The sequence below is a fragment of the Cyrtonyx montezumae genome, unplaced genomic scaffold (genome assembly GCF_038088225.1).
Source record: "Cyrtonyx montezumae isolate F1298 unplaced genomic scaffold, pur_monq_1.0 scaffold_0, whole genome shotgun sequence".
Taxonomy (NCBI): domain Eukaryota; kingdom Metazoa; phylum Chordata; class Aves; order Galliformes; family Odontophoridae; genus Cyrtonyx; species Cyrtonyx montezumae.
Genome location: NW_027071824.1, coordinates 7,392,328 through 7,411,992, shown reverse-complemented (window position 1 = coordinate 7,411,992; position 19,665 = coordinate 7,392,328). Strand labels below are relative to the sequence as shown.

The 19,665-nt window shown below is 41.4% G+C and overlaps 1 protein-coding gene across 1 annotated transcript in view; it reads right to left on the bottom strand.

Moving 5' to 3' along the window:
• Positions 1 to 460: 460 nt before the first annotated feature.
• The window catches only part of USH2A (usherin), a 354,043-nt gene continuing 334,838 nt past the window's right edge, over positions 461 to 19,665 (bottom strand). The window contains exons 64-71 of the mRNA XM_065744176.1: positions 11,099 to 11,308; positions 9,602 to 9,840; positions 8,789 to 9,006; positions 7,241 to 7,417; positions 6,147 to 6,230; positions 4,423 to 4,667; positions 2,157 to 2,390; positions 461 to 1,014 (exon numbers count right to left, since the gene is read on the bottom strand). Coding sequence (XP_065600248.1) covers positions 925 to 1,014; positions 2,157 to 2,390; positions 4,423 to 4,667; positions 6,147 to 6,230; positions 7,241 to 7,417; positions 8,789 to 9,006; positions 9,602 to 9,840; positions 11,099 to 11,308 — 1,497 coding nt within the window. The 3' untranslated portion in view covers positions 461 to 924. The remainder of the gene's footprint in view (positions 1,015 to 2,156; positions 2,391 to 4,422; positions 4,668 to 6,146; positions 6,231 to 7,240; positions 7,418 to 8,788; positions 9,007 to 9,601; positions 9,841 to 11,098; positions 11,309 to 19,665) is intronic.

Sequence of the window (19,665 nt, the reverse complement as noted above, 5' to 3'; positions counted from 1 at the left end):
TGCTGATTGTGACTGAGAGCACGCATAAAAATATGCTTGGAAAATACACTGAACTGGCAGTCTCTTGAGGGCTTCCTTGTCACTTCCTCAGGAGAAAGGACAGAGATGAATACGGGAGTAGGTCTACTGTCATGGTGTAATAATTCTCAATTACAAGTGCTCTGACATGATATTTCCTACCTGTGTTTTGCTACTTCATTTGCTGTGGGTGGTAAACAAATTATATTGCGTGTAGATTAGTAATACATAAGCAGAAGGGGAAGCTGAGACATCAACTGTTTAATAGGGAACAGGATTGGAGGTTTTTCTACCTTAGAGGAAAGGAAGAACCATGTTGGAGTTGAGTATTTTTTTTGCCTATATAAATTATTAATTATTTTCCCCTGGCCCTTTGTCAAGTAAGAAGAAAAAGGAGGTAGAGGATGCAAAGAGTAAAGCAACTCCCTGTGAATTACTCCATTTGCTGTTTATTCAGTGATGCGTGAACACAGATTTGTGGTGGAGCTTTGTCAGGCCAAGAAAAGACATGACAGTCCCGCCCGGAAGGCCCCTTTTAGCCATATGCTGTGTTTTGGAAAGGTGAAAGATTTTTCCTTACCTCCCTCCTCCTGTGAAAAGCTGCACGAGACCTTCTGTCTTCACTGTCCTTTACTACTGTATAACTTAGGATTTTCAAACTGTTCTTCTTTTACCTTTCTTAAACATCCGTGCTAACACACGATTTGTAGTGCAGGGATAAAGAAGATGAAAAAAGAAAAGGCTAACTAACCCACCCTCCTCCCCCCAGATCCCAGCACACATTTTTATCTATCTCTGAAATAGTGGGCATGAGGTCTGGAAGCTGCAGCCATATCCCCAGGTTTGTGCAGGCTGCTTTTGGCAAGTTACCCACTTTCCATTTTCTAGAGAACGTGGTTATGGTTTTCAGAGGTGGGTGTCAGTGAACGTCGTGTGCTCTTTGGTGACTGTGCTGAAGCCCTTGATGACATTGACAAGATCTTCTTCATCAACATACTGTAAGGAAATTAAAAGAAAAAAAACAGTTGTAAGGTATGTCTTTGTATTATCCATTCCTTCAAATTTTTTCTTCCTGAAATGAAATGATTTTGAAACAGCTTCAGTAAGTAAGTGAGTGCAATTCTAGGTCTCTGTATGTTTCTCCCTTCATCCCAGCATGAGCTGAGAACTGAACCAAAAGCACTCCTGCACCTGACTTCCACACTAGGTTGTCATGGGTTATATAGTAGGTTTTAAAATACACCTCCCCTCCTGACAAAGATTGAGAAAATTACTGTTTAATAATGGGGAGCCTATCCCATAACATCCTGTCAGTCATTTGTTTTGGCTGCCAGGGAACACTGCTGACTCCCCCAAATAAATTCCTGCATGGCTACTGTCTTCCCAGCCTGTACTTTATATCTAGGGCTATCTAGTCCCAAGTGCAGAATCCTGCTCTGGTTCAACTTCTGTGAGGTTGCTTAGTAACCAGTTCTTTAATTTGTTAGTCTCTTTACAATGCCCCTTGACCCTCAGCAGCAGTCAGCACTAAATAGAGAAAAGCTTTTGTCTCTGATCTAGATTCAGGACTCAAGTGTATATTCAACATATAAAGTAACTATCCCAAAAGTGGAGCACTGTGGAACAGCACTAGCACCAGCCCTGACCCAACCCCAGTTACTAAAACCCTTTGAGCATGATCTGTCAGCCAATTGTTTTGACACTTTTTGTGCTTTTCAGTGTCTCAGCTTCCTCACAATCTCCAAATGCACTAACGCTAATGCAATGAGCCAGATAAAAAGATGACAGCAGGGGAGACATATAAACTGCTTCTATAGCACAACAACTCTATTAGCAATATTCTGCAACTATCTGTAATGGTGTGCTTTCGCCATTCCCCAAAATGGACAGAGTGAACAATACTTTCTATCAACCTCTACCTACTTAGTGTGATCAAGGAAGAGGTTGGTTAAAAGCAGTATTTCAGGCTCTTTTTGCAGCAGAGTAGCTCAGCAGCAGAACAGCAGTGTACAGAACTAAAGCAATGTACAGAAATCATCTGTAGAAGAGCCCAGTTTCCTACTGACTCTTCATGAGAAAAACAGTTCTAAAAAACAATAACAGCTTACACACAACAACGTTACAGAAGGAATCCTTACCAAGCCACGACTACCAGTGCGATGATTACGAATAATGGTATCCCAAGGTAGTTCATCAACAAAAGACTTCTTGTCATAGATGTCAAGCAGCTGGCTGACACTACGATGAAGAGAAGCTTGGGAATACGTGCGATTTAGTTGGCTCTGACTTGCTCTCTGTCCTCCAGTAGCGTTAAGGATACCACGGTTGCTTGTGGGAGAACCAACTCCTGGAATTTTTGTATCTGCTAGCCCCTGGGAGAAAGCAGCAAACCAACAAATCAATCAGATGTACAGGGCATCTTCCTCAAACGCTTTATACAAAACAAAGGAATATTAGAAGAGAACAGGGAAGTCCATGCCTCAAAAGTCATGCACAGATACAAACAGAAGGGGAAAAACAAACAAGAAAAAAAAATAAGAACCTTTCCCCAATATTGAAAAAGAAATAAAATGGGTTCAACTCTGTGAATAAGGTACAAGAATGACAACCCAGAGCCACGCAACAAGGGAGACATTAAGCAGACTTCGTTTAGTTTGGTTAGATGCAGTTACCACGTCCCAGAAAAAGGCTTTCACCCACCAGGAAAAAACATGCACTGTAAGTAAAGCTTCCCTTCCACATGCTCTTAGGGTCATCTGGCACATCACACATCTTGCAACACTGCATGCTAACAACTCTACCTCAGAACGCATCCTGTAACTCTTGAGAGTGATACTGCTCAATGAATCGGATGTGTCAGCAATAGTCTCAAACTGAGATTCAAGAGGGAAGAGAAGCGTTAGATGCAGCACAGGTCAATCTGTACACAAGGAAGTGAATTGGCTCAGGTGGGGAAGATAGCATAGCAGGGTGTAGGAGAGCAGAGAACTGGCAAATAAAGAGCATAATTTAGCTGGTCATCATGTGGGCAGACAGCAATGCTTGCTGCAAGATCTCAGTAGCAATTGTAAAACAAGCAATTTTTGTCACTTCAGAGTACCTGTACTAAGTTCTTCCACTGGTGCACAGCACAAAGTGTTTTTCCTATTAACTAACTACACAGGATTTTGGAGAAAAAAGAATAAATAGATATGCTAGGAACATAGTAAAGAAAAGAACCACGTAGGCATGCCAGCAGCAAGGACATCGTAAGCCACGAGGGACAACACAACAGGCCATAGAAGAAGAAGTGGAACCAAAACCATAAGACCAATAAAAGGAACTTATTATGCTCTCAGCCTTTGGCAGGAGAAAGGGCACACTGGAAATCCCATCGTTTTCAATAGCTGCTTCGTTGAGGCACAGATGTAGCTTCTTGGCACCGAGACAAAGAGGAACAGAATGCGTGAAGGATGCAGGAGTCACAGGGAAAAGAAAGCTGAGAAGTGACAAGAACAGCCTCATTGCCTGTGTCTGGGAAGAAGTTCTAACTTTCAGCCTTAAACAATTTCCAACATTCCTCTGTCTCGCTGTTCGCAAATCAGTGAATAGTTAAGATAGCACAACTACACTGCTACATGATAGAATATGTTCTTCATGTGGGGTTATTTTTTTTACAGAACAATATATGTCATAATAAAAATGACACCACTAAGCCTTCCTCTTTAGCACTCCCCAGCAGCCTTCCTTCCACCCCTTCCTGGTCCCAGTGTGGCTTTATATGTGTAGACACGGTCGTAATTACAGTTTGTTAAGGTTCCTAACTTAACCACCTAACTGGTTGTACTTACTCTCCCCCGACCTTCCTGGCAGCTTGTCCAGTAGCATTCCAGCTGGGTGCTGATAATTAGAAATAGAGCCCATCCCTAAGTCCTGCTTTAGCAAGAGCAGCTCACAATTACCTGACAAAAGACTGTCAGCTTGATCCTGGCTAACCTTCCACAGCAGACAGTTGGGACCACGTGATGCACTCCTCCGAGAAGCACGTTTTGTTACTTTACCATTTCTCAAGATATGAAGGCCTTTCCACCTCTATTGCAGATGAGAGCTAACATCAGGTGCTGTCAATGGCTTTGGATTTTCTGTGTCTATAGATCCACAGCTTTTATTAAAACATCGGCAGCATTTCAGGTCCAGAAACATCAGGGCCTGCAGACCAGCTGTCATGGTAATCTATTCAGATTAAATACCTTCACCCTGTGCCTTCGTGGGCACACCAGACAGTCCTTCTTTTCCTACACTGAACTCACTCAGCCGGGAACTAGGATCACAAAAAATAAGTAGTGGAGGGACAAAGGAAATCTGTGAAGGGCAGACAGAAGTATAACACAATGGATATGAGTAATTGTGTTTTGCCCAACCTACCGGATGAGTTTCGCCTGTTGAATACACACTCATTGGCGATGTCCTTTTCTGGAGTGGAACCAAAGGAGGTCTGTCTCGTGCATAGGGTTGCTTGCGGACTTTCCTTTGAAGAATTAAGGAGAGAAGAATAGCCAAGAGGATCAAGCCTAGAACTACCATCAAGACTGCAAACCACAGCTCGTTGTAGAATTTTACACTTTTGGACTCTGCTTTGTCCTTCTCTCCAGGTGTTGTCAAGATCAGACCTGTAAAAATCAAGAGGGAATTAGGGGAGAAAGAGAATGTTATTTCAGAAAGTCATTTAACAATATGCTATCCCTTTTACCTCTAATAAATTAGGCAGAAATTTAAGTCATTTTGTCGTCATGTGCTTATTTGCACTTACGTTCAAGGTGGCATAATGGTTCAATATGCTGCCGGGCTATAATAAAAAGCTTACTACCCTCAAGAGACCCTGCTTAAAGTTCTGGCATTGCTGCTCAGGCTGGAAATCACCACTGCATCAGCAGCTCTCGAGAAAAAGGAGGCGGTGGAGGTGGAATGTGAGGAAAAAAACAAAAGGGTTCTCCCAGTAACCTTGAAGAGTGGAAATGACTATACTAATTTCAGAGAGGTACGGACAGAGGACATTCTCTACACCGCAGTGCCTGTATTAGCATGCCTGCACAGTTAAAAAGAGTGGGAGGAAGACTGAACAAAAATGAATGATAACAGAAAAGAAAACATGGAATGCTTTATTCCTCCTTCCCCTGCCTGTTAGAAAAAACAGCCACTTGGCTCTGCTTTTGCAGAACACATGCGTCAGAAATCTCTGACAGAATTCAGAGTCGCTTGGTTATTTGCAATCCTACATGCATATCAAGGCTGTTTGCTAAGGAATTTCCATCACCTTCACTTCCAAGTCTCCACTGCCTGTGGTGCTGATCCAATTTGTAATAGACTCAGGGTACAACCAGCAGTCATAAGAACAACTGAAGGTGATGGATATGCGAATACTTCTTAATGCTTTTACCATAGCTTTGCCTGACATTTTGTAGGACGACGGCTGAGAGCATGGAAAAGTATATCAGGGAACTACAGTATAGAGAGCAATTACAGAGACAAGGGTGATCTATTTTAAGAAGCCGAACAAAATACTAACTTGCACAATAAATTAATTAAAAGCAATGTCAGTCAGAAATAGTTTGAGCTTAACTTTCCATCCTAGAAAACAAAGCAAATAGGAAACAAACATTTTAGTGGCAGGTATCTACTAGTGGACAAAAATTGAAATTGGATTTCATTACACTAAACCTGTTATCTTTACAAGGAGGAGAAATGGGAGGGAGGGTCAGGATCAGAATTCAAGTTAGTCTTAATTTTGTGATAAAATCTTATAGAAAGCATATACCATTCAGGGAAAAAAAAAACAAGCCAACATTTTTTGGATCAAAAAACCTATAGAATAATATATATATTATTTATATATAATAATATATATAGTATCTATAATATAGAATAATAAAGATAAATCTCAAAACTGGAGAAAAGATCAAAAGCTGATCATGGAAAGAAATGGAAATCTATTCATGGCAAAAATGCATCATGTACATGCATTAAACCCTAAGGCACTAAGGAACTACAGATCCCTCAGTCAGATTCCACTCTAGCATTCACTGCATATCATATTTTTAGCACAAACACATATAATCAGCAGGTGATAGGTAATTTCTTTGTGTATTTACCAAGTCCATCTGCAGCACTGTACTTGATGACTGGTGTCATGGCACTCCCTTCATCGGTGATGCATGTTACTTGAAACAAAAAAGCTGAGCAAAGAGGAGAAATCAGAATTCAGGTGCTGCTTTTTCACCATTATCCAGCAGTAGAGATTGCTAGCTCAGAGCCACTAAGCAAGCATAGCACATCAGCAAACACAAGCTAGTTGAGTCCAAGATTCAGGCCTCATAATCCCTTATATATGAGTGTTCAACTTCTGAAACATTAACTATGGCAGAACATGTGGTAACCATTGCTATGATGTTGCTACAAATTATGTTCAACATCCAGTTCTCCCTTTTTCAATTGTATGTAACCAGCATCTTTCCATTGATTCATCATTGTGCCCCAAATTCTTTGGTCATTTGTTCATGGCTGATAGAAGCCTCTTAAGAAAGTTTGATTTAAGAAAAAAAAAATAAGGAAGTATTAGCATTACATTAGAAAAGTAAAAAATAAACGACAAATCCTTTTCATACAAAGGAAAACTCCTACAGTCAGAATATGTCTTTTTTTTTTCTGTTTGTTTTCATTTTTGCTCCGTTAACAGGATTTGTTTTTATTTTAAATATTGCAAGATTCTGAAAGAGAAACTGCATTTCAAAGCAAGGCTAATTCCAAAAGCTACTGCCTTAGTCTGTAACTAAGACATCAGGTTCCAGCCTTTTGGGAAGCTTATTTCTGTACATTTCTTTCTAGAGCAGAGCCTTAAAGAAAAGAAATGCAATGCAATTCTGGGACTTGGAAAGTGCAGCTCTCACAATGAACCAAAGCAGGCTCACCCACTCTGATAAAATGGTTATTAGCTCCAAGAACTTTTGTTTCAAGCACCTGCTTGGATGCAGTTCAATGAATTTGGCTTTAGCATTCAGCAAGTTTAGAGGAATATAGCAACTTGCCTGAGCCACTGCACAGACTCCCATTCGTTCCTCCAAGAAGAAAAGCAGTAGTCCCGTGCTCTTAGTGTGAAACACCCCTCAGATTTAGCAATAATGTTAATAAAATAAGTTTAGTTCAACAGTCTTTTACCAAAAGAAAGACATAGGAAAGTGAAACTTACTTTTGTCAGACGTCCTAGGCAAATACAGCTCGGTGTCAAAGCCACTGTAGATGCGTTGCCCACTCTCAGTTAACGCATACTCCTTCAGGCGCCCGTTCAGTACAAAAGTGCGACTCCAGTCTATGTGGATGGTGGATAAATTGCTAACAACTGAGAATGGAGCCATGTACCGAGGTGCTGCAAAAAGAGAAAATCAAGTTTCTAGGCAACAGGCATTGCAGATGTACATAGCAGAGGGGTAGAGGCTCTGAATGATTCAAGCTCGTTCACACATGCTTTAGCTGCCTCATATTCATTTGTATGAGCAGATAGATAAAAAGAGAGAAGAGGAAGTTGTAGTAGCAAGCCAGCAACTACACTGAGAAAGAAGAAATGTCTCATCTCTTTCAAATAAAGACTACAACTCCCTTGCCTTTGTTGTACAGCACTAAAACTGCACAGAACAAATTCCAACTCAAGGTGAGTTTCACAGAGAGAAACAGGAGGTTGTGCCGTTCAGCTGCAGCACACCTGGCTCTGGAAAACCAAACTGGTTAAGGAAAGGACTTCTGTCAGACTTCTGTCTCTGACAGAAGACTCCATTTAAGTTTGTGGTGGTCCTTTCTTGTGACTCTATCATTAAACCACCTGCCTACCATGTGCTGGTATGTTCACACAGCAGCTGCTTGTCCTCTATTGCCTCTATTGCCTACTTCCACTTAACCAAACCTTCCAGGCAAGAGGAAGGAGACTTTCAGAATGACTCAGGAGAACCATGTAAGAGTTCAGCAAGGCAAGAAAAACTGAAAGATGAAGGCTGCAGGTCCAGGGTTTTGAAAGTGGCTTTTAAACCATTCTGTTCTGCGTGTCTCACCTATTTTCTCCATTTTAAAGTTCATCAATCACATCACAGCTTTCAGCTTGCAAAACAGCTTTAAAGATTTTTTTTTTACATTGGTCACATTTAAAAAAAATCTGGGGCCATGTTACCCTAAACTTTTAGATGAAAATCCATGCAACATAGTACATGATACATTTTTACCAACCACTCAACAGAAGCACCTATTGATTTAAATGGGATTTCTATAAAAAGGATTCTGAAATCGTGACACCAGACTAGGTGAGAAAAAGTTAAGATTTTCTTTGCCCTGTCTTGGCAAGCTGAGGTGAAATGCCCATCTCATCTGTTATAGAATGGCAACAGCACTATAGATCTTTTCAATAAAGACTCATGCTAGACTACCAGAAATTCAGTTTTGATGACAAAATCTGCTCCGGCTGTAGGCACAAGTCCTGCACGTTTTATTTCCCTGTAGACCACTTCTAGGGAAAGGCAATGGCAGACAACCAGTTCTAAATCACCCATCAAAGAGTGATGGTCACAATCCAGTTAAAGAAAGAAAGATTTGCTTACCCTTGACTTAGCAAGTCCCATACACCACCACATGAATTTAAAGTACTGCCTTGTTGTGGTTAGTTAACGATAAACCCTTACTTCACTGTCAGCAAGGATCCAAACATTCAGATGCCCCACACAGCAAAAGCAGAAATTTCTGATCTCATACTCACGCTCCTTTTCTGTAGTGAAACCAACCCACTCTGAGGCGCTGCTGCCCACAGAGTTGTAAGACACAACTCTCAGGTTGTAGGTCGTGTAAGGCTCGAGGTTGGATACGTTGGCACTCTGTCCATTTCCTGTATACTTCACCTCAGTTGGGCCAGGGCTGCAAGCCTTTACTGCGGGCTGCAGGTTTAGAGGACAGGCCATATAGACATGGAGCTCATAGCTGAGGAGAAAGTGGAGGTTCTGATCAATCAAGAGCTTTGATAACATAACATTATAGTTTCATCCCAACCAATCATTTCATCCTGATTGCTGTATGTCTGGCTACCAGACAGGATACTGAATCTGATGCTAGTTTTTCTCTTGGAGATGTTGGCCCCCAGCTGTAGGATGTCTATGAAAAACTGTGGTTGTCAGTCACACTCACAGTGAAACTTCCAGTGCCTTAAAAGGCATCAACACTTCTGCACATCAGCTAGCAGCCTCACTAACCACAAGATACAGCTGCCTCTTGCAGACAGTTATCTCACCACTCTCACTGTGCAACCACAGCTGTTAGACAATGACCTCCACCCCCAGCATCCTCTCCACCCTCATCAATCTCAATATCCTGCTCAGGAGAAAAGCAACTGATTCACCTAAACACCTCCTGAATGCTATATAGGCTACATGAGATATCACCACCAACACCAGGAGGAATGAACGCTGCTGTTCCAACCATCCAAAGCTCTCTGTCATGTGATTACAATTTACATCCTGAAAGGTTTCTCTGCCTCCACCTCTAGCTAGCTGAAATTTGGCTGGGTTGCAGTTCCCACCTGGTGACAATGCCATTGGGTGACTGAGGGGCACTCCACTGGAAAGAGGCGTTCCTGGAGGTCACAGCACGGATTTGTGGGGGTGGCTGTTCAGAAGGGGGAGCTGGTTGCGTGGTGATTTGAGCCATGGGTCCTTTGCTGCAACAGTTGAAACAGGTGCAGGCCTCCACCCCAATGGAGTATGTGGTAAAAGGTTTTAGCCCATGTATTGTCTGCTGGGTGGCAGTCCCTTCTGACAACTGTAAAAATTAAGGGGGAACTTGTCATAGGTTCAAGAACCACAAGTACTAAATAAGAGTTATTGGGGTAAATTAACTCCAGAAGATAATGGGCACAAGGTTCTGCATGTCCTTTAAGTCTGATATTAATGCATCTGCTGTGCACTGGGACCCCTGCAGTCATTTTCCTCCCATTACAAAATTAAAGGGCACTGTTCAAAAGAGAAGAGCATGCCATCGGTGGCCTCACAGACCTCTTGAGTCGAGATGTAAACTGTATATCAACTTGTACATGTCATTCTCAGGGACAGAGAAACTGCAAACCTTTAAGAAGAAACACTGGGCTCAAAGGTACTGAAACAAAAAGAAATGAATGTGGAAAATGGCTGCATGATAAAGCGTATTAGCAAGTGCCCATGCATATCCCACAGGCTTCCTTGGCTTGGATACAGGAGTAGACTTGCATATATGCATGTATGTAAAACATTTCTTGCTTCCCATGTGCCCACCCTAGAGAATGGGAACCAACAAGCCAGATACAGTTAAAACTGAGGAAATATTTGAGGAACACTTGGAACCCTCCACAGCCTATCTTAATAAGGGCCACTTTGACACAGCAATGTCCAAGCTAGAGACAAAAAGAACTCCACATTTGAGGCTTGTAACCCTCCATGGCACAGATATGAAAATGAGGTATAGCCCAGAAAATCAGTTCCCTGAGATTTGATTGAATAGCTAAGATCTGCACCAAAAATGTCACCATTAAGATCATCTTTTAAGGTGATCTAGAATGAGATTCTGCTTGCACTATTCTTTAGTGCTTTGCCATGCAATACTTCTTACCAACAAGAAAGATTTTAAGGCCAACTTACACAGAGCACTTTCTTTGGACCTTCAAACCTGTAGGCTATCCAAAGCACACAGCCATTTCCTGAAGGCTCCAGTTTCCACCTGCACCATTTATACTGGCAGGAGCTGTCTGGAAGTATTTCTTTTGGATGGCTAACCTTCCCCAAAACAACACTGTGGATTTTCATCACACTGTCACAGCACATTACCGAGTGAGAAAGGTTTGAATGCTGAAGTTGATTCCTTGAGAAGCACATTTAGCTGAGTGAAAGTGTAGGACCTGCTTTGGCCAGAAGAGAGCATTGCAGAGCAGGCAACAGAGGGAAAGCAGAAATAAAATTGCAATCAGCTGATGCCGTTAGTAAGAACTGCCAATGCTAGAAAACACAAGTTAGAATGGAAGTACACACATAATTTTGACAGTACTTACCACCACCTCAGTCCCTCGAGTATCATTAGAAAACAGCCTGTAGATACTGACCACCCCGTTTGGCTTAAGAGGAGGGCTGATGTTCACTACGGCCACCGTGGATGCCACTGTGTGGAACAGGGGAGCTGCCAGGCCCTCGGGAGGAGCAGGGCCTGTCTGGCAGCGTGTCCAGCCGCTCGGTGTCCGGCCCGCCGAGTTGACTGACCACACCTTTGGCATATAGAAACTGACTGTCAGCGAGGGACTCAAGCCTACAAAACCTCCACAGATCCCTAAGATGTTACTGCAGCTTTAGTTCTGCTAAGACACCGTATCTTGTCTGCAGCCCAGTATCTGCACTGGTCCCATGACTTCCTAACAGAAAAAAAATTACATTAAAAAGTGGACTTTTACATTAAAAAGTGGACACACTTCTCTTGGGAAGTGTGCATTCATGTATCCTCCACTTAGCTGAATTCCCACTGCTGTCTTTGTCGCACCACACGAAGAAGATCAACACCGATAACATTTTCAAACAAATGCGAACAAAAACACCGACATCCAGTGCTGCCATTTGTCTCCTTTCTGCACACTTCCTTCATGCGTGCAAGCAGCCCCAGTGAGTTCAGCCTGCCACTGTCTGTCATCTAATGATGTTCACCTTGACTGAATTGCACAAGACCACTTGTAATCACTCTTAAAAACTTAACATTTATATAGGGACAACTCTCTCTTAAAAATATTTCTGTAGCTATCATTTGGCAACGTTTTCAGTAATCCATAATATAAACAAAGCCTACTGAAAAGTACAGTTAAATCAGCATCTCTCATTTATTTCCACAATATTCTCTTTATTGCATGAACACAAAGGAAACAGTTTCAATTCTGAGATTTCAAAATTTAGCAGCTTGAATGAGGCCTGATTAAAAACCACATGTCTCTGTGAACTATACCTACTGATTTTGTCAGCTTCCCAAAACCAGAGTGATCTGCAGACTACATAAAACTCAGCACTTATTAAACACAGTCTTCAACAAATCTGCATGAAAATTAAATTTTGCTTTCATCAAGGAGTGAATAAACATATGGAAGGATGTATAATCTTATTTATCAAAAACTATTTGTATAATTAAACACGAATATCATAAAAGGTTGCCTTAGGTCGTCATTTGCATGAGTAAGTAATTTGTAGAATGTCAGGTACAATAGACAGAATAGATGGATGCATGAGTGTGTAGGGTTAAATTAGGCTCAATATTAGCCAACCACACAGTGATCAATCAGAATGATAGATCTAAATGGCAATACAAGAGGACTGTCTGAGTGATTTTTAGTATAAGTATTCCTTAGTAAGCTTTCATGCCGAGCAATTCAAACAACAGTAAAACACGTTCTTATGTGATATACTCCAGGCAGAAGTCCTGGGGAAGTGGCTGGTGGGACTATGCCTTAAAAAAAAAAAAAAAAAAAAAAAGAGGTTTAGAAATCAGAGTACTTCAAAATTGACCCTGCCATCTTTCCAGCTGGCAACACTAAGTTCAAAGACCACAGAACACTTCACAAGGGGCCTGGGGAAGGAAAAGGGCCAAAAACTGCCTCAGAAGCTTTGAAGACTGGTTTTGCCAGCTACAAAACCAAAGTTACTGCCTCATTCTTTCAGTAACATATAATATCATCCAGTGAAACACTACATAAATGCAGATGACACCCTACGATAAAAAACTCAGCCAGAATACATTCATTTTTAGCAAAATCAGTAATATATCTCTGTTGTGAACTTTTCATAAAGTCAAACTCTGTTCACTTTACTGCAGGTCAAACTCTCTATCTCAGTGAAGTCCCTGCTGATACAAAGATTTGCCCACAGTAGTTCATTTCAAGGAGCATATTTCTTTGTGGAGAGGAAAAGACACATATGGAAAGAGCAGCTCTGAGTGTGTCACTTGCCCCGACTCAGCTCTGACCTTAGTTCAAAAGCTCTGGTTGCACACCAGGCTGTGGTCTTAATGTGCATGGAGCGTGGCAGCGTTGGGCCTGAGCTGCAGAACTAGCTTCCACACTAAAACTGATAACCATGATCTAGGAGGAGAGGCTTCCTCCAGAGCACAGCAATCAGGCCACAGAATGGGATCCCATAGAAAATTTGGAGAAGAGAAGGACGCGGCATAGCTGGGGTGCAGACACTTCACCGAGAGCTGACAGGAGACGTCTTCCAGCCCTCCCATATCACAGGCGCCTAAGCCATGTCTTTCAGAAAACAAGCATCATTTTTATAGGTTCATACAGTTGGAAAGGACCTACAAGATCATCTAGTCCAACCATCCAAAAACATTTTGACAAAAGGGGGCCCTTTCTTTTGAAACACCATCTCAGGACAAGGGTAAAGGGAATGCTGATCCCTTTCACGTGACATCTAGGTGGCTGAAGGCCTCCTCCAAGAGGACAGCAATTTCACTTCAATCACATGCTCCAATGGAGGCAGTCAGTCCCACTGCCCTCTGTGCCCCTCTGTGCCCATGTGCACAACCCACCTCTGTCTGTGCACAGTGTGCATCCTTCATGGCTGTTCCACTTTGCACAAACATAACAAAACCAAGATCAAATGGGCTGAGTAAGGGCAAGTGCAAGCAGACACAGTTTCCCAGACAGGTCCTTCCTCAGGGAGGCAAAGGGACCCTGAATCCATCTACTTTGAGCATCACACTCTGCAGAAAGAGGCCAAGATTCATCTGCGCCCAACTGACAGTCATGGTCTGAGAATGCCCATGAGGAGAGCTTAGCAACTCAGCCATGCCAAGACATATTTCCAGGAGAAAACCTTTAGCTATTCCAAAGCTGATGTGAGAGAGTTTTGCAACAACTGTGACAACTCAACAGGACTTCTGAGGATCTAAATTCTGGATTTACCCTGACATAAGCCTGACCCCCTGACTCCTGCTTCAGCTTAATCATCTGTAAAAGAATAGATGGCTATAAGAATATTTCCCTTTGAGAATAGTCATTCAAGTAAACTCTGGCCCGTGTTTGGAGATCCAGAGCTGTAAGCACACAGAAACGGCTGCAGATGGAAATGTTCATGTTCAGCCATTTCAATGCATGAGGAAGTCAGACAGCAAGACAACAGAAGCCACAATGAGAAGCACCTGCTAAAATCAGAGATTAGATTTGGTCACGGCTCCTCAAAAAGTCACCACAAAAAGGGCATGGATAACTGAAAGCCTGACTAAACTGAAATGTCATGCTTTAGACTATTTTAAAAAGTTTTATTTTGGCACAAAAAAAAAGTCCTTCTCAGACAATGACATCATCAGCACAGAAAATATTTACTCCATCCACATAGAAATGTAAAGCATCATTTGCTGTTCATAATGGCAGAAGATTCTAAAAGCCACCTCAGAGCACACGTCTGTAGGCAGGAACATACCAAATGACAAAATGGATAGTAGAAAGGCATCAAACACTTCCTATAATCTGACTTTCTGAACATACTGTTTCCAAAAGCAGTAACTATGACATCATGGTGCATGGCTCTGCAAGCTGCCAAAAGATGTACGGCTTTTAATGGCTGCTTTCCCTCAACAAAGGCAGGAGAGGTCTCTAAAATCAGATACACTACACAAGATATTTTTTAAACTGCTTTATAAATTTGCTGGCTTCTGGCCCACACTGGATTGTGAGGTAGAACAAGAGAGGAGAAACTTATCTGGAGTCTGCATATCTAGAATACTAGAGAATTCCACTTACAGCTAACTAAGCGTGTTTCTTCCGACACCAATAAGCCTGCACAGATCTCAGCTCCTGGATGAGACTGGTGATCAGGCACTGCTTAAAATGATCGTAGGACAACTTCAAGGTTCATTGGCCCAGCAAGAAGGGGTGAGAGGAAGGAAAGTGTTAAGAAATTGGCCACAGCCTGAGTGCAGTGAGCACTTGTTCAAGCTCAGTGAAGTTGAATAGCAACTCTCCCATACAGGGCAATAAAATCACAATGGCTCTAAGATGGAGAGGGAGAAAGTCACAGCATCATAGATGCTGAGAGTAGGAGCTGTCTTCATCTCTGAGCAACATTGGGTCATGTGTTGTTCCAGGTCCTTACCCGGGCAAGCTGTATTTTGAACTGAAAACGTCGTTTTTTCTTTTATCAATGGAGATCATATGTGAAAGTATGTAGTTCATAAGGAGGGAATGGAGGGAAACATCTGGATTTAAATTCCCACAAGCCCTCCACCTCTGAAGCTGAAGAAAAGCATCAGAAGAAGACAATTATAAACCAGGCAAGCACTACAGCTTCTCTGTGATAAGAAGGAACAGTGAAGAAACTACCAAAATTAATCTCTCAGATTAAGCCCCCTGGAAGAACAAATACTGTTTGTGACTATGGCAGAAAAAAATGCATCGTGTGTTCAAAAATTCCCTCAATGATTAAAGCGATCATTTGATCATGTGACTCCAAACACATGAATAAGCGTAACCACAAACTGACTGAGCAGAGGTTTGACAGAAGATGTCATGTCTGCACTAACAGCTGCCAGCTCCCACCACTCACCTCTCACACCTGGCCTCAGCAGTGTGACGAAATATCACTTTAAACACGGCGGCCAACCAGGAACCACTGGCTTCCAGTCAGAACATGGCCGCATGACTTAAAGTCTCATCAGTAAAGCACTGCTTATCCTCAGCTATGAGCCTTGACCAGAGCTGAGGGGAAATGAGGCAGTGCTGTAGGTCCTGGAGAGCCACAAGCTCAGATTCAGTCTCATCTTTCACATAATAGTCAGGTCTCTGCCCTAAGGGAATCCAAGGACTTAACACAAGTGACTGCTGGTCCTTCCAAAAACGATTCAGCACTAGCACCACTCTGCATGTGCCAGGAGAGATGAACAGTAGCAGAGATGAACTGATACCACTCCTCATTTTCTACAATTGATTCCTGGAGGTTGAAATATGCAGCACCACTTTGAGACTGTTTTCTTCATCGATCATAGATCTACTACTTTCTAGTCCTATGATTACATAAACACAGAGTTTTCTCAGAGTAGCTTTTTTTTCTAAGATAGAAAGATATTTTAGAGATACAATATCAACAAGTTTCAGAAACATAGCACCAAATTTTTAGCTGTGTTTGAACAGCATTCTGCAAGAAAATTGAAATCTATAATCTTGTCTAGTTAAATAAAATTAGAGAAACCCAGAGATGCTCTCTAACACTATTGTTTGTAGCACCCTTCACAAATCTTTCTTCTCATCAGACCTGACCAACCTGCAGTCTAGGTAATTTGATGCAGTGTCAGCACAACTCAGAGCACAAACCTTGTCTACAGAAATCTAGCATCCAGCATTAAAATAATGTATTCATTGTGGGCACTGCAGCATCAGGAAGGTATAAGCAAAGTAGAAAGCTTCAGAAGTGTTCACAGTCTAGTAGGAATAGATCAGAGGCAATGGAATAAAAGGTATCACATCCACTCATGATCAGTGGTACAAGGAGGTAGTAAACAAAAGCGTGCTTTAAGATTGCCCATCCTGAGATCTATTCTTTTCCCTATTTAGCACTCAGTCAGAATACTTAGGGAGGCCATAGACATATAACGAGATAGACTGTAGGTCCAAGCTTCTAGCACTGTGATAATTTGAACATCTTAACATTGCTATTCATCTTCACTATTCAAATTTTTGTCTGTAAAAGAGTACTAAGCTCATTCTAGGGAGGTGAAAGAGAAAGACAAAGATTACAGGCAAACAGTTTGGGACTTGCTCAAAATTATCATATTCTAAAGGATGCTCATTTCATTTAACATAGTATAACACCCGTAATTAATGAGAGACGTAAACAAGTTTAACTCTAAAAGGTAGAAAATTAAATAATTTGTTTCCTATGGGTATATAATGAGATAGTTACCACATTCCCAAGAGAGAGATAAGCAGATATTAAAAGGTCTTTCCAATACCTGTAATAGCTAAGGGCAACAGCTAATTCAATAGATTCGATCAAAATCACCACTTCTTTCTCTGCTTCTGATTTATTACTTTGGCTGTAGTTAGTCATCACTCATTTTAGTTTGCTTTTCAGCAGTCATGAATTATGCCTCATAAATAAAAAGATACAATCAAGGAAATCAGATCAAGTCATCTACTGCCCTGGAATACATTTTCCTGCGGTACCCACACTAATGGCTTTCTAAAGGATAGCTTGCCATGGTTTTGAAAATGTCCAAATAGCAACATAATGAGAAAAGTCTTGCAAGTGTGGTGCCATAACTGTCTCCCCATTAATTCTGTAAGCAATAAGTAAATAAATAAAATCAGTCTAACATCCCTACTTTTTTTAATGAACAAAAATCAAGGTTTTCTTCATCACTACATTGTTTAAATACTTAAGCTTAGATTGGTGTTGGTAACAGAAACATGGTGCCTGAAGAGGGGCTTAATAAAATAAACTGCATGGTTTCAAGTAGCACTCTCCCTGCTGTGTGCCCTGCTGTATCAGGGTAAAGGAAGCATCTAGTTCAGCAAAAGGGTATTCAGAGTACATATCACCATTACAACAGTGAAAGAATACAGTTGTGCCTGTTTTACTTATCAGATGATTTTCTGTTGCAAGAAAACCCTTTCTTTCATACAAAGAGGGGATAGAGAGCAGGAAGTACAAGAAGGAGATGTCTTTGATTTTGTCACTGCTTTGTGGTATATCTTTTTCTCAGTGTGACAGGAAGAAATGGTGAATTAAAATGAAGAAGAGAATGAAGAAGAGATGAGGGATATTACAAATGGGTGACTATCCATCAATGGTTAGTCAGAGAACATGCTTCACCCCATTTTAAGCTGTAAAAGTCACTTAGTTGTTTGTCAGTAACTAAGCAGCACTAAATGGAGCTCAGCCAACAGTTAGATGGACAGGCTGGCAAACCAAGTGCCATTCTTGTAATCTCTGAAAGTGACCAAGAGAGCTAACATTTTCTGCGCTCCATGCAGATGGTCCTGCCATAATCTTCATGACTTTTCACCCATTTTTTTCCTGTAACTCTCCAAAGTCAGAAATACGATTTGTTTCTTCTTTGATAGTTTCGCAGAGTCCAAGATCGAGGGCCCAAAATGTATATTCCCTGGCATATCTCAGGATCTTTCCTTGACCTTTCACTTTTCAGAAGTATTTGGACTGTGAAAAGCACACTACATAAGGATGAAGGACACTGTGGGAGGCAGACACCTTCTGCTGCACACCAGACAGTCCTACTAAAGAATAAAAAGGGAACAATAAAACTTTCTGAAAAGTGCTGCTCCTACTTTCCTACCTTTTGCTTTTTCAGTGCTTTCCGAGAGGAAATAAGGAAGTGTTCTACACACCAGGAAGACATTAAGCCATTAATCTAAAGAGGCAGTCCAAGTACACAGCTAAGTGCAATTATGGAAGAGTGACATCACACTTGTATGGAAATTTGCACCAAACTATAGCAGCTGCTTTTTGCAGATCAGTGCTGTGTGCCAAAAGGGCCTACCAGTAGCTAAGAAAAATGAGTATTGTACACCATTGTCAGCAGTTGCTGAGAAAAGAATGAATATATTGTTTCAGAAGTATTACAGAAATCAAGGTTTGCACTTAGAAACTCATTAGGTCTCAAAGTCGGGACTTTTAGAGTGAACCATGCAATAGAGCTGAGGATTCAGGCAGTTTCAAGAAATGCCTAAGAGGCTACAAAGAATGCAAGTACCTATATTTTTGGTTCTACATGTAGATGGAGTTTCAAAGTCCTAAGTAATTATTTCCAAGTATAGGACAAGAGGCTCCTTAATGCCTCTTAAAGTACAGTGCAACTTAGTAGGCATTAATACGCTTACATAGGTGAATAATAAAATTGCTCAAGTCCCTTGAACAATTGTGACCTTAGCATTTAGGGGGCACAGTCCCTTTGACCAGCATGAGCTTCAAAAGTCACTTCATCATTTTTGGAAGTGCAACTTTTGCATTTATTCTTACAAGCCTTAAATATTCAGCTGAAGTTTCCAGCAAAAAAAAAAAAGAAAAAAAAGAGAAAAAAAACCCCACCATAGTCTCCAAAACCCTCAACCTCAGATCCAAAGAAGCTATCAGGGTTCACTGAACTAAACCTTAATACCTCCAAAAAAGCTGGAGAGGATCCCATCCCATCACAACACTTTGATTTTATCTGCATTCTGCTGGAGGAAATTCAGTTGCATTTAAAGTTTTATGTCCAGAAAACAAGTCTCAAACGCAGAGACAGCAGAATCAATATTCAGTTTAAGTGAAATATAAATCTGGGTTTCATCAGCATAATAGCAAAAGCCAAGCCCTATACTTATGAATAACTTGTCTCACAGACAAGATATAAATTGTCAACAATGGAGGAGCTTAGAATAGATCCCAGAGGACTGCTGCAAGTGACATAAGAAGGCAAACATGTGCATGCAAAAACCTCTCACGGTGAAATATATGGCCACCAGTGGAGAGGAAAAAAATGAAAAAAAACCCCATCAAACAAACAAAAACATTTTAGGGTTCCAGTCAACAGCTCAGCCCAGTTACAGAGCAGAACCAAGTTAAAAAGCCAAGTCTCGACTACGTCATGGTA